At 46.4% G+C, this 15,388-nt stretch overlaps 1 protein-coding gene across 1 annotated transcript in view; it reads right to left on the bottom strand.

Moving 5' to 3' along the window:
• Positions 1-15,388, bottom strand: part of LOC146796676 (uncharacterized) — a 208,743-nt gene that overhangs the window by 154,976 nt on the left and 38,379 nt on the right. The window contains exons 7-12 of the mRNA XM_085629355.1: positions 13,589-13,738; positions 9,295-9,497; positions 8,059-8,150; positions 6,167-6,276; positions 3,855-4,219; positions 59-162 (exon numbers count right to left, since the gene is read on the bottom strand). Coding sequence (XP_085485481.1) covers positions 59-162; positions 3,855-4,219; positions 6,167-6,276; positions 8,059-8,150; positions 9,295-9,497; positions 13,589-13,738 — 1,024 coding nt within the window. The remainder of the gene's footprint in view (positions 1-58; positions 163-3,854; positions 4,220-6,166; positions 6,277-8,058; positions 8,151-9,294; positions 9,498-13,588; positions 13,739-15,388) is intronic.

Raw genomic sequence — 15,388 nt, 5'->3', positions numbered from 1 at the left:
AGCTTCTAGTACCACCAAACTATCTCGTGACCTATCATCAATACAGAAATAACCTTACCGTCTTTCAGAGTCTGGTTGGCCAGATATTCTATTTTGTAGTCGAGAACCGCCATTTTCTGAGAATCATTTAATTGAGCGAACACCGCATCCAGTCCATTTGCTCTGTCCAGAAACAAAAATGGCGGATGAGCGCCTGTGTTCAAAAACCCCCTCCCTGCATTTTACATATGCGCCCATACGCCATGAACTAGCATTACGCATTCATGCCTGCTCTGCAGTCACATCCGTTAGTAGCTTACTCAACAGGCGTAAATCTGTTTTCACGCTGAGAAAGGGGATTAACACCGGTTGGGGTACACACGAAGAGGTCTTAACATAATAAAAACTATCTCCTATATTGTAAAAAAAAAAAAAGTTTAATGAGAGCATTTTCCTCTGCGTATTGTTGTTTTCCAGAGGACATATGAACCCTTGAGGGTACTCACTGACCCCAGAAACGTACACCTTTATCTAACATTACACTGCAAAGGCTTCTTACAATCATTAATTCAGTGTTGCCTTTTTTGAGTTATCTATTACCCTTTTATAAATGAGCAGCATTTTTCCGCAAACAAGGGGCCAGATTTACAAGAAAGTGACGCATCTGGAGAGATGCATCAATTTCCCTGCGCCACCCTGAGAAACCCTTGCGCCACCATGGATGCGCCTTATTTAAAATATGGCGCAAGTATTGACAGATACATCGGAAATTCTGATGCATCTGTGGACGCAAAAGTCACGCTTTGCTGTAATTGTGCCGCAAGCACAACGCAACTTCAGCAATGCATGGGGAGGCCTATCCTCATTGTACTGCGTCACTCCTTACGCCTGCTTCTAGCAGGTGTAAGGTTTTGAAGCAGTGACGTCCTAGAAGTGGCGCCGTGAAACTTTGTAGATTTCACTGCTTCCCTTCTATGTGGCTTTCCTGCGTGGGAACGCCCAACCTGCATACATTATACCTGATGCAGGTATAATGTGACGCAGGGTTTTACAAGGTGACGCATCTCCTTAGATGCATCACGTGGTAAATGGGCCGCATTTTTACGCCGCCGCTTAGTCACAAAAACGGACGCAACGGTGGCGCAAATATGACTCATGGGGCTTGTAAATCTGCCCCGAGATGTATACAAAGAAACCCTATATGGGAAAACCTTAAGACATTGTTAATGCATACAGGCAAGGTAGACTTATAAGAGGAATCTGAGCTGAAATGAATCGATATTACTTGTGTTTAGGAACAACTACAGTGTCAGCAAAGACCAACTTTACAAGAGAACCTACAGGTAGACGGGTAGCTTCAAACAAATATAAGGGACCCATCCTTCTCCTACAGGTAGACGGGTAGCTTCAAACAAATAGAGAGACCCATCCTTCTCCTACAGGTAGACGGGTAGCTTCAAACAAGCATTAGAGACCCATCCTTCTCCTACAGGTAGACAGGTAGCTTCAAACAAGCATTAGGGACCCATCTTTCTCCTACGGGTAGACAGGTAGCTTCAAACAGACATTAGAGACCAATCCTTCTACAGGTAGACGGGTAGCTTCAAACAAACATTAGAGACCTATCTTTCTCCTACAGTCAGACAGGTAGCTTCAAACAGACATTAGAGACCATCCTTCTCCTACAAGTAGACATGTAGCTTCAAACAAACATTAGAGACCCATCCTTCTCCTACAGGTAGCTTCAAGCAAACATTAGAGACCCATCCTCCTCCTACAGGTAGACGGGTAGTTTCAAACAAATATTAGAGACCCATCCTTCTCCTACAGTTAGAAGGGTAGCTTCAACTAAATATAAGAGACCCATCTTTCTCCTACAGGTAGACAGGTAGCTTCAAACAAACATTAGAGACCATCCTTCTCCTACAGGTAGACAGGTAGCTTCAAACTGACATTAGAGACCCATCCTTCTCCTACAGGTAGACAGGTAATTTCAAATAAACATTAGAGACCATCTTTCTCCTACAGGTAGACAGGTAGCTTCAAATAAACATTAGAGACCCATCCTTCTACTACAGGTAGACAGGTAGCTTCAAATAAACATTAGAGACCTATCCTTCTCCTACAAGTAGACAGGTATTTTCAAACAAACATTAGAGACCCATCTTTCTCCTACAGGTAGACAGGTAGCTTCAAACAAACATTAGAGACCATCTGTCTCCTACAGGTAGACAGGTAGCTTCAAACAAACATTAGAGACCCATCCTTCTACTACAGGTAGACAGGTAGCTTCAAACAAACATTAGAGACCCATCCTTCTACTACAGGTAGACAGGTAGTTTCAAACAAACATTAGAGACCCATCCTTCTCCTACAAGTAGACAGGTATTTTCAAACAAACATTAGAGACCCATCTTTCTCCTACAGGTAGACAGGGAGCTTCAAACAAACATTAAAGACCCATCCTTCTCCTACAGGTAGACGAGTATCTTCAAACAAATATTAGGTTCCATCCTTCTCCTACAGGTTAGCAGGTAGCTTCAAACAAACATTAGAGACCCATCCTTCTCCCACAGGTAGACTGGTAGCTTCAAACAGATATTAGAGACCCATCCTTCTCCTACAAGTAGACAGGTAGTTTCAAACAAACATTAGAGACCCATCCTTCTCCTACAGGTAGCTTCAAACAAACATTAGAGACCCATCCTCCTCCTACAGGTAGACAGGTAGCTTCAAACAAACATTAGAGACCCATCCTTCTCCTACAGGTAGACGGGTATCTTCAAACAAATATTAGGTTCCATCCGTCTCCTACAGGTTAACAGGTAGCTTCAAACAAACATTAGAGACCCATCCTTCTCCTACAGGTAGACTGGTAGCTTCAAACAGATATTAGAGACCCATCCTTCTCCTACAAGTAGACAGGTAGCTTCAAACAAACATTACAGAACCCATCCTTCTCCTACACGTAGACAGGTAGCTTCAAACAAACATTAGAGACCCATTCTTCTCCTACAGGTAGTTTCAAACAAACATTAGAGACCCATCCTCCTACAGGTAGATGGGTAGCTTCAAACAAACATTAGAGACCCATCCTTCTCCTACAGGTAGAAGGGTAGCTTCAAACAAACATTAGAGACCCGTCCTTTTCCTACAGGTAGACGGGTAGCTTCCAACAAACATTAGAGACCCATCCTACTCCTACAGGTAGATGGGTAGCTTCAAACAAACATTAGAGACCCATCCTTCTCCTACAGGTAGACGGGTAGCTTCAAAGAGATATTAGAGACCCATCCTTCTCCTACAGGTAGACAGGTAGCTTCAAACAAGCATTAGAGACCCATCCTTCTACAGGTAGACAGGTAGCTTCAAACAAGCATTAGAGACCCATCCTTCTCCTACAGGTAGACAGGTAGCTTCAAAAAGTTATTAGAGACCCATCCTTCTCCTACAGGTAGACAGGTAGCTTCAAACAAGCATTAGAGACCCATCCTTCTACAGGTAGACAGGTAGCTTCAAACAAGCATTAGAGACCCATCCTTCTCCTACAGGTAGACAGGTAGCTTCAAAAAGTTATTAGAGACCCATCCTTCTCCTACAGGTTTCATTTTATTGGGAACAACAATGAAGCATTTTGTGGAAATTTTGATTTGTAAAACTAATTTTCCTTCTGTAAGACTTCTGAACATGTCAGGTCAATAAGGAACCTCTCAGGGGTATATTGGTGGAAAACCATCAAGCAATTATCTTTGTGCCAAGAGAGTAATGTCACCCATCCCTTGATGGACCCTTTCAGCGGGAGCCATTCACTCAGCTGACTGTTTCCTTCCGTGGTTTTTGGCTGAAAGGTGCAGACATCCTTACTTCATACTCACATGTCGTGGTAGTCACTGCACCCGATGAACCTTGGAATGAGGTCCAACATTGGTTTGTCAATGACCACCAAGAGGAACCTCAGGTGCACTTGGAACAGCTTTTTCAAGGTGGTCACACAGACATCTGGGAAGCTGATGGTGACTTTCCTCAGAGTAATGCTTAGCAGGGAGTGCATCACGTGACTGTTGAACTGTAGCGAGGGACTATGCGCCTGAACGAAGTCCAGGAAGGACAGCAAAGATCCGGCATCTCGATTGTTCAAGGTCGATATGATGGCCACGCTGCTGGACTCAGACATCAGTGCCCCTGACGTCACCGCGTACTCTGCAAGCTGTTCAGAATCCAGGACGTCCAAGGCGGCAGACTGGAGGAAGATGCACAGAAATGTATATTGTGATTATCGTCATAGCACGAATGACAACTATTCCCTGTGAAAACATGAGCTAAGAACAAGCCTCAGCCACACCGACTTGCAGATGAAGCCACCAACTCCACGTAGGCAACGTCACAGGCACGCCCTTCCCACCCTATTACCACCACCATGTGTGTACAATGTGGACATCAACAGAGAGTTATGGGCCAGCTTATGAAACCGGAAGTGACACCTTTTGATTTTTTCCTAGAAAGCTAGTGACAAAATGAATTTTATCATAGAAGCGGCTGCAGATCACATTTGGAATATAATACTACGGTATTGGTGAGAGTTCGGCAGACCTCTCCTGACGGTGGATGGGTTGGTTGTGGTTGGACACGTGTGTCAGTGGGTCGCTGGTGAATGGGTCAACAAGATGTGTGTTGGTCTGTTAGTGGTCGCACTCAATCACATTGATGTCTAAGTGGAAGGGATGTCTAGATGAGGTTGCTGTGGCATTCACAGACAACGAGCCTGTGGCGTCTCTGGTGATGTCAGTGAGAACCGAGGGGCTTATTTATGAGCCCTTGCGTCACTTTTGCGCCGCCACTGCGTCACTTTTTGTGACGCACCAGCGGCGTAAAAAATTAGCCTTGTTACACCATATTTACAAATTGACGCATCTAATTAGATGCGTCACTTTGTAAATCCCAGCGCTACATTATACCTGCGTCAGGTATAATGTATGCAGGGTGGGCGTTCCCACGTAAGGATACATCGTAGAAGTGACGCAGTGGAATCTATGAGATTTCACTGCGCCACTTCTAGGGTGCAGATGCGTCAATATCTTACACCTGCCTCACAGCAGGCGTAAGACTGACGCAGGCCCTTTCACATGGGGCTTACCCCATATGTGAAAGAACACATTGCTGGAGTTGCGTCACTTCTGTGACACACTCCAGCTATGCGTCACTTTTGCGCCTACAGATACGTCAGAAATACTGATGTATCTGTAACTCCTTGCAACATGATGCGTCATACTGTAAATATGACGCATCAAGCATGTCGCAAGGAGGGCACACTGAGAAGTGACGCATCGCTGCTTTCACGCAGCGATGCGTCACTTCTCATAAATGAGGCCCTCGTCTGCCTGCTTGGCATACATATAGGGGCTTATTTACAAGCCCCTTGCGCTGCCGGTACGTCACTTTTTCCTTTGTTAAAAGTGTCGCACCAGCGGCGCAAGGGGCTTGTAAATCTGCCCCATAGTTTCTTCCTCACGTATGTTTGTTTGAGGTTTAAGGCTGAATCCCTGTATGTTTGTGGTGATTTGGTCAGGCGTATCGTTCTCCGGGATGTATACATTTCTCTCCGTGGGTAAGAAGTCTATTTATGAGTCTGTTCTCACATTCGAGCAGCCATGTAATAGGACATTTTCTTTGGTTTGTGAAATGATCTATAACTATCTTTCTCTTTTTCTGTTCTGTGTCCTTTATTTTTACTTCTCTCGTTCTGTGTCGTATTGTTCCTATAGATCGACCTCTCCATTTGTCTTTCCCCATCTCTTTCTCTCGTTGCCTCTCTCTTTTTATATAGATTTCTATCTCTGGTGTTCCTCAGCCTCCATTTCTTTCTCTGTCTGTCTTCCTCTCCCCCTCATCACACGCTCTCTCGCCGCCTTATACCTCTCCCTTCCTCTCCAAGCCTGTCTATTTTTGTATGTTACAATGTAAGGGTCTCATTAGGATCAGCTATGTTAGAGGTGTCCAGCGTGGGTCCAAGAGGGCAGTCATCCATTTCACATGTTTAGCCAACCCACATTTGACAAACACGAATATAAACCTACTTCAGACTCATTTCTGCAGGCAGCGGCTGTGCTAAAAATCTGTTGGCTAAAAGTACCCAAAGTTGAATACACCCTAATGACTTTACGCTCTTTATGTGGATAAAAAGGCTTACCGCATTGAACCCGCTCCAGGACTGCATAAACACGGATATTGATGTGACGTTACTAAAATCTTTCCAATAGGCGGAAATCCATTCTGCCATGCTCTCCCTGGGACAACCACCTGAAGGGAAACAAACCGGATGCAGTCAGCCGCCTCAGACACTTTATGTCTGCACTTTCTCAACATTTGAATGTGTTGCAAAACTTTCTTTTTAACAATAAATTCCCTGACAGCTTCGATGCATAAGGTATTTTTGACCTTGTGATCAAGTGTTTAAAAACAAACACACACACGCCCTCCCCAATAAACCCCACCGCCCACCAATAACATACCTATTATTATGAGGACCGGCCAAATTACTATTCTAACTCCACGCGCGCTTTGATAGTAGGGTAGGTTATAAAGCGGACCGAGGCAAATCTAACTGCACTTTCACTTTTTTGATACACTTGCTCAAAAGTACCTAAACACACTACGGGAAGGGTCCTCACAACGCACCGGTCCTCACAAAGATAGGGGCAGCTTTACAAGGCCCTTGCGCCACTTTTGCGTCACTTTTAAGATGGGAAAAGTGACGCAAAAGTGGCGCAAGGCGCTTGTAAATCTGCCCCATAGTGTTTGTCTGATTCTGACATTTGACAAGGTTAATCCACGCTATAAGGATCGAGTCAGTCCCCACAGCGTGAATTATACATGCCCACACACACACACACAAACTCCGCACACATGCACACACACACAAGAAGATGGGAATGTTAGGTAAAGGGTTAGTGGAAGGTAAAGAATAATATTATAAGTTAGGTTTCATCAGTGCTTTAAATGGGAAAAAATAAGTGCAGGTACTCATTAAAATTAGTTAGAGGTGTGGCAAATGGGCGGGGCTAGGGGCAAGATATGATGTTACATAATGACCACTGTACCAGTTATAGCACATATCAAAACGCATGAGAAATGCGTTTAGTAAACATCATTTATCCACTTTACATCTTCGTTTCCTGCTTCAACAGAGGGGCACACAAAGGAAAGCAACCTCTGTGCTGAACAAAAAGATGGAGAAAGAAAACGGCCTTGGGTAAGGTAGAGGATTGTCTGTCGCTGCCGCTCACTTTAGTACGGCCAGTACAGACAGTTCCTTAAATGGGACAGGATTACTGACTGGCAGCCCCAGCCCATTTCACACTCATGATGGAGGAAGGGGGTGGCGGGGCATTAAGCACTTTAAGCCTAATAACCATTGCGCACCTGATCAACAGTGCAGGGTCTGTCTAGACCCTGTCCTGCTGATCACAGCATGACGCAAGGCACGCCCTCTCAACCCCCTGCAGTCTGGGGGCATTCAAGTAAGAGCTGCTGGAATCTCCAGCAGCGATTGTGCAAAAGGCCACTGAGGGGCTCAGTGACTTGTGAGCTCCTCGGAAGCAGGGCGGCATCTGCCCTGAGGAAATAAGTAACCTGAGCCTGCTGTGCTCTCAATGAGGGTACCGGTACTCTCCCTCACCTAAGAAAAGTGCCGGTACTGACGGCCAGACAATTCAGAAGTGCCGGTACTCAGTACCGGTGAGTACCGGCCCATTTAAAGCACTGGGTTTCATTAAGAGAAGAGAGAGGGTGAGGTTGAGGGTAACAGTTAGCGTTAGAGAGAGGATAAAAGTGACGGGTGGGGGGGGTGGTGAAGGTGATGGACTAATGGTAATAGTCACCATAAGGGTAAGGGTTAGGGTTAGCCCTGTATGGTAAAAGCAACGGGCAATCCAATCCAAAGGTAAAAACAGATTTACAAATAACTCATTTGACCTCCGGGTCCCCCCTTGCTTTCGTGCTGCTATGGCTGTCTCTTGTAAGAGCCGGGGTTTCGTTCGACATTGGAAGGTTTGCATCCCTCTTTTCCGATGCCCCACTTACCATGCGCAGCAAGGGTTCTCTGGATCCATCCAACCACCATCAGCACGGTGGTGTTCTCCAGCTCATCGTACACGTTATCCAGAGTCTGCACCCTGTAGCAATATAGGAAAGTCGTAAATCTTCCGCTCCTGACCTCGTCAATATGATGTTCTACCTTATTATCGACGCGAGAACATTGCGCTACCAGAATATCATGGGAAAAATATTGAAGACCAGAATATTGACAAGGTAAATGTATGTGGCTTCACTTTATGTATCCACGTACGTGCTAAGGACGAGACGGTCTCGTCCTCAGCACAGCCAGCTCCGATGGTGCTGAGACCATCTCGTCCTTACCAGTCGAGGGGTTAACTGCACCTATATGCACTTACCTTCTTGATATTTAAGTCCCCAATCTTTTGGCCAGATTATGGTTCTGAAGTCGGTATTTCAACATGCAACCCTTCAGTATATTTGCCAAGATGCAGCCTTTCTGCTCCCTAAAGATGAGTCCCACATTGAAGGCGCCAGAATTCCGCCGTATCATAGGCCTGGGCGAAATTTGTGTAATTCCATTAGCGAAAATTACTTAAAATGTAAAAACTTACACAAAATTCCGCGATATGACATGACCTGGAATTTTGGACCATTTTTGTTAGCACAAAACACGCCTTCCAGTCTATTTCGACAGGGCGTGGTGTGGAATAGCGAGGTAAGTCCTGAACATGGACTCTGGCTTTGGGAATTACACAGAGGACAACTGGTCAGTAATGCCGCCATTGAATGGTGGAGCTGCCTTCTCAGATGCAATGAAGTAAACCTAAAAATAAGCATGTTTCACGAGGACAGAGCTGTAAAAAGTCATTTTCATCTGAGGGACGTGTGAAGGTAATGGAGAGGTAAGCTGCTGAGTGGGGATTGTGGGAGTAGACATCAATTAGGATGTTGATGAGACAAGATATCCACTGAATAACATAACATATGGACTCCATAGCAGCCGCGGTCCGGGAAGGGTGGTGGGGCCAGGTAAGGGGGGATTTCGAGGGGCGATGCAGAGGGAAATCTAAATAAATAATTAATTTCCCCTCTGATTCGTCCCTCACAACCCCTCCTTAGCCGGCCCCACCACTGTTACCTGCACGGACCATGGCTGCTCCATAGTGGTTCTTACAATGCCAGATGATTGCATTGATTACAGAGCATGCCTTTCTGATGGACCCTGACCTACTAGGATTGATGCTGGCGCGGTCTACTTACATGGTCTGCAGCCCATCACACGTCAGAGTTGCCATGCAGTTGAGTATGTTCTCGTTGATGGCAGGCATGTATAAATGCAGTCTTTCCTGGAACCAGATGGACAGGAATCCTGAGTTGGAGAAGGAATTCTCCTCTTGTAGCCTCTGCCATGCTGCCTTCATCATCATGTCCCTGCCTTGGGGAGTGATGTGGGCGCCAGAAAGCTGTAAGGAGCAGAAGGCTGTGCTTTAAGGTTTGTTATGAAATCTTCATGTTGCAAAGTACTCACTGCTGCTAATACTGCCAGCCACAAGTGTTTCAAGGACTTTACTCATTCAGTGAAGGATGCACGGTGCACAGACAGGTATCGGTGAAGCGAGGGAGGGGGAGGAGCTGGTGGGAAACACTGCTGCTGCTTTTGGTGCAGGGGGCCAAAACTGCAGCGCTGCTACAAAACCGACCCCCAAACCCGGCCCCCACCCTTCCGGCCCTCCGTGATAATGCCCAGTGCCTGCTACGACCAGTCCTGACTGTCGGCGTGAGTTACGCCTCAGCTTAACACATGTGTTCACTCTCTACGTATGTTTGCACTTATTGTGTAGAGCACGAGTCTCTGTATGGAATATAGTACTTTACTACGTGAAGTATTACATCGCGTGCTATTACAACGCAGTCTTTACAACAACCGCGTTGTTAGCACGCAATGCATTTAAATCGCAAGTCTTTACAACGACTTCCACTAGGGGGCGCGCTGGACTTAGGAATAGTATTATTTACTATTCCTACTCCAGTTTGCGCAGCAGTAGATAAGGTGTTGGAATTAATTTCCAATACCTCAGCGCTCCCTAGGGGAATTCGTTGTAATGACTTGCGATGTAAATGCATCGCGCACTAACAACGCGGTCGTGGTAACAACCGTGTTGTAAAGGTATCGCGGTGTAACAGCCGCGTTATAAAGGTTGTTTCCCCTCTGTATGTTACCTCATCCACAGCGCTACATACAGTTTTTACCCAGGTTGTGGTATTAATCGTAAATATGCTGATTTCGCAATTTATATCAATTATTTATGTAAAGAGCTGCAATTGTGAAAAATAAGTGCTGAGGCCCAAATCTTTCCTAGAGGGTACTGGTTAGCAGCACGTCTGGTGCTGCCCACTTCCACCACTGAACCAAGGATGCAAAAAATACGTTTTAAGTTCTAGGTACACCTGGGAGCCAGGGTGCTTTCGATGATCCGCCTGCCAATCGTACACTGCTGGAGCATTTCAATGATTGAATGATCGCATTGCAGTATCCTCTAAATGTCGACTTCATGGCACGTCTTTGCAAACTATATTTTATCATTTGCATAAAATGCAAATGATCTGCAGGAGCTTTCTATGGTCCAATGTGGCAGAGAAAACACTTTTTTTTAAGAAGGTCCTCGCAGATTGGTGACGCTGCAGTGACGTTAATGAAACGCACAGCATGGCGACACACTGTGCATCACTGTCTTGTGAAAATCATATGTGCACTTATATTAGAAACTAGCCACCAAAAACAAGAGCTAGTCTGACAAAAGAATTATTTCTGCAAGCTGTTGACTGCCCATGCAATAACACTGTCTTAAAATATGATGTTTTTTTTTTTTTATTTATTTTTTTTAAAAACCTTTATTCGTGCATATTAAAAGAACAAATACGGGCCTACAACCTTCAGGCCGGCCACGATACGGTTAAGCACTGATACAAACATTACGGCCCCTGTGCTTCAACGGTCAAGGTTAGCGATGATTTATGACACATACACTGGAGAGATCCTTGACCCCAGGGAAAGGAGAAGTGAAGGTTAATTTTAAAGTTTTCAAAATAAGTTTATCAGGGAAATAGTCAGTGAAGAATAAGAACCAAGGAGATTCGAGTCCGCACGCTATCTTCACCACACAGGAGAGCAGCAGCATCATTAAAGCAGCAATGGAAGTAAAATCACAGGCAGTGAGGCAATGCAGTTATATAACAGGATAGTCACATGAGCAATTACGCACCCCTCCAGTGCCGCCCCCACTCAGTCAACCCCCCACCCGGACCCAGAATCGAAACAAGTATAGCGCAGAAACATAAAGAGAAAAAAGGCCCATAGAACTAATTAGAAACAGTAAGTTACCCCCCCACCCTACACCAATGCGGAGGCTACGGCCTTCCCCCCCCCCAGCATAGTGCCTGTCGCCCAATAAACCCGAAATATAGACAAGAAAGAGAGTAAGAATAAAGTAAAGAAAGATAAGAAAACAATACACCTATGTTAAAGGGGGTGAGAAAAGAATAGGACTATTCTAATCTAAACTCCCAAAAAGAAGAAGGTGGGGAGGAGCCTACGTATCATCAGAGCGCCCTGAACCATCGGCCATCTTTGGCTTCCACACACTGAGAACCCACTACCCCAAAAGCGGTCGTGTGAAAATGAATTGTCACAACAATTTAGATGAAGAAAGACGAATCGCGACGAATGCGCACAAAGTACACATACAGTTCCAGTCCCAGTCCAGCCCCTCCGTGAAACCATGGCGATATTAATCAGTCTAGCCCTGGCCCGATCGCGGGCTTGAGATTAAGCCAGCCCCTACATGAAGGCCCCGCAGCCCGTGCAGACAAAGACAATATGGCCGTTTGGGAGAAGATGGTGAAGTAGAATCCCAAAATGGCCGCCGACCATCTGTAGAGGTCCCTTTGTGCACCACATAAAGTCCAGACATGGCATGTAAAGTACAGGAGTTCCACAGAAAAGAAGCAGTAGGCCACCGTGAACGATTCCTCGAGGATGTTAGGTGTTGCTCAGCTGGATACTCTTGCAGACGCGGTGGGGCAGGCAACAATGAAGCAGGCAGCAATGAACGGGGAAACAAAGTATCCGCTGTTAAGCTGAAGAGCAATTGATCCTGGGTGCCGGGAAAGCCAGATGCAGGCACCAGTGTAGCACGATCACACACAGCCGTTGCGTCCCCGCAAGAGGACTAAAGCACTGGCGGACCCACGCCGTGTTGATGACAGACGGAGCGCTCACGGCCCGCAGCCGACAACAGGGAGTCAAACTGCTCACTTAGCGCCTGAAAGCGAGCAAACATTTGTAAACGAAAGTCCCGCAGGACGGCCAGTACGGAGCCGCATGTCAGCGGGAGCTGCACCCCCACATCGGCAGCAATCCGGGACGGCACTGTGGAGCTGGTGTCTGGTGGAGGGAGGGCGAAGCGGGCAGCGGGCAAGACCGGAGTATCACCCCCCAGCCGCGAGCAGGCAAACAACGCCATGTTTTACCGCCGGACGGCACAATGGCCAGGGGGGGGGGTCGTAGCAAGGAGTCAGTTCCCCTCAGGTCTGCACCGCAACTGGAAAAGCCAACATTCGCCTCCCTTCCCTCGGGTTCTCTTTGCAGCCGACTAGGCAATAGAAGAAGGGGGTCAGCAGCCTCCCACAGCGCGGTCCACAGATCGGGGCAGGAGACTCGCCTCACCGGGGCTTACCCTACAGCCCCAGCCCTTCAGGCGCAGGGTGCAGGAGGTGTCTGGCCGTCCCTCCCCAGGCTCATCTGGCGACAGTCCGTGGTGTTAGGTGAGGTCGGGACCGCGGGGCTCGGATTTGCGCTAGCGGGTCCGGGGACTGCGGAGCTTCCTGGGGGCCGGCAAAGGCCACAATGGAGCAGGGGTCCAGGGTGGAGAACAAAAGCACCAAAAACTCCGGCATCCGGGCGGGCTGAGACTTCGGGGAAGTGGCGGCGTGGACAGCGCGTCGTCGTACACGTTTCACCTCGAGAATCGGCAAGGATAGGAATCAGGATAATAGTCCGGGGCCAAGGGCCGACGGAGCCGGGCGCTCAAGCGTCTGCTCCGGTCGCCATCTTGGCTCCTCCCCCTTAAAATATGATGTTAAATATATTTCGTGGATGACAAATGAGCATATTCTGAATGCAGAGGGGTCAAAGGTGAGCTTACTGTGGCAAGGAAGCCCTCTTTATAACCAGCTCTTGACATTTCTATTTCAAGAGCTGGTTATACAATTCTATTTCTAATTCTCTACTCTCAGTGTCCTTGTATATATAAGCCTAAATATGTCAATCCCCCTCTGCCTTCCCGCAATACCTCAGACCCCACATCCCCAGAGGTAACTCAGACCGGTTAACTGGTGTCTGCCAGAGTCCTCCTCTCTCGCACACTTGAAGCCCAGCTAACCTTTGACCTGGAAATTCTTCTATGCATGGTTGCTGGTTGAGCAGTTGAGTCTATATGGGGATATTGCTGAGTCGAAAGACAGTCATTTGTGTGCCATGTCGTGAATACTGTACCTGTGTGTCCAGCACATTCAAAGCGACCCTGAAATCGTCTAGAGAGAGCTTGTTGAAGAGCAGGATGGCGTATGCTGGATTCCCATCAGATGCAGGGTCTGTGATGGCACATTTGAGAGCAGCAGCCACTATGTTGGGTGGAACCGAGGGCTGAAACAAACAGAAAGAACCATCAGACACTGTTTACTGAACAACAAAGACTGACTGTCAGTACAAGGAGATTCTACTCAAGTTCCCGCCACATGCCTTGGAAGCACATAATGGTAGACAGTGCAGAGCAACTCCTTCAGTCCCAGAGCATGGAGGTGAAGGTTGAGAAGCCTTGATACAGGGCAACAAGATGATCTGAAGCATTTTGGTTGTTCCCCAGTTGAAGAGGTGGTGCCTTGGGGGATAATAGTGGCTCTGCTACAGTTTATTTGGGGGATTCATTTGGACAAGAGTGTAGGTCTCAAAGTCCAGGTCCCTGATCCGGGAAACTGCATATGGATTTTGAACTGCATATGGATTTTGAACTACATATGGATTTTGAACTGCATATGGATTTTGAATTGCATATGGATTTTGAACTGCATATGGATTTTGAATTGCATATGGATTTTGAACTGCATATGGATTTTGAACTACATATGGATGTTGAACTGCATATGGATTTTGAGCTTCAGAAGGGTTTGCGTTTGCAGGGTCAATTTTGTTGGCAGAGAGGATGGAGTCTACTGGGGCTTATTATTTTAATTAATGGGTGGCTTATTTGCGGAATTGTCTGTACATGGATTTGTGGGAGTGTCACCATGTCTTCAAAGTGGCTTAGTCTCACAATGGGAGCTCTCTGGACAAGGCGTGTAGAGGTCGGTCACATAGGCTACTTCTCAACTGCCAGTTCTGGGCGATGTTATGCTTTTGCTCAACTAAAACATGATAATGAATTAGAAAACCTTAAGGACATCCCACTTTTCTTCCTAAAGCCTGTGAAAATGTGTGGATAAAGAAGCGGGAAGAGAATGAACAGCTAATTACTTCCAACGAAGAAGATTCACATGGCCAGCCAGATATCTGACGTCCTATGTCCAGACCTCAGCCTTCATACCACAGTTTACTTGTGCTGGCTCATTGAGGCGCCTGTGTTTCTCAGAATGACTGGGGTAAGCCCCATAGTTATGTACATTGTAGTTCAACTCTCCAGAGAGTGTGATGGCCATTGCGATGAACCAGTAAATAAATGGATCTGCAAGTCCACGCTTACAGAGAGGCCCCAACAGGTTGCTGGTTTTCTTACTTCTTCCTTTTCCCCTATTTCACTTCCAATAAGAATATCGACTTATCTTCCATAGTGTCTTAAATTGGGTTGACCATAAAGTATTGTACCTCCAGTGTGTAGAGCGGCTGGACCTAGATTATTTTACTCAGCGGCATAGTGAATCCCCACTTTATCATCTGTAGCTGCCGTTGCCCCAGGGCCTAGTGGGCTAGTAAGCCGGGCCCCACTATGTTTGTTACAAACAAACAAATGTTTGTTAATTCTTTAGGGCCCTCGTCCGTCTGCCAACAAAGTAGCTCATAAGAACGCAGTTTTGTACAGCGGAGGGGTTTGAGGCAAACATTGACAAATGAGGTAAGTGCAGTAAAGGAGATGGAGGAGGAAAATTAATTATAATGGGGACAATTGAGAGACAAATGGAAAAATCAAGTGAGAGAGAAAGGTGAGAAGAAAATGAAATAAAAGAAAGAGGGTTAATTAGTAAGGCACAAGAAAGAAGATGATAAGTATGGAAGAGTGAACGAACGAAAGGTAGAGAAAAA

This window comes from Triturus cristatus, chromosome 10 (assembly GCF_964204655.1).
Source record: "Triturus cristatus chromosome 10, aTriCri1.1, whole genome shotgun sequence".
NCBI classification, from domain to species: domain Eukaryota; kingdom Metazoa; phylum Chordata; class Amphibia; order Caudata; family Salamandridae; genus Triturus; species Triturus cristatus.
The sequence above is the reverse complement of the archived record's forward strand: the minus strand, read 5'-3'. Positions and strand labels throughout refer to the sequence as shown.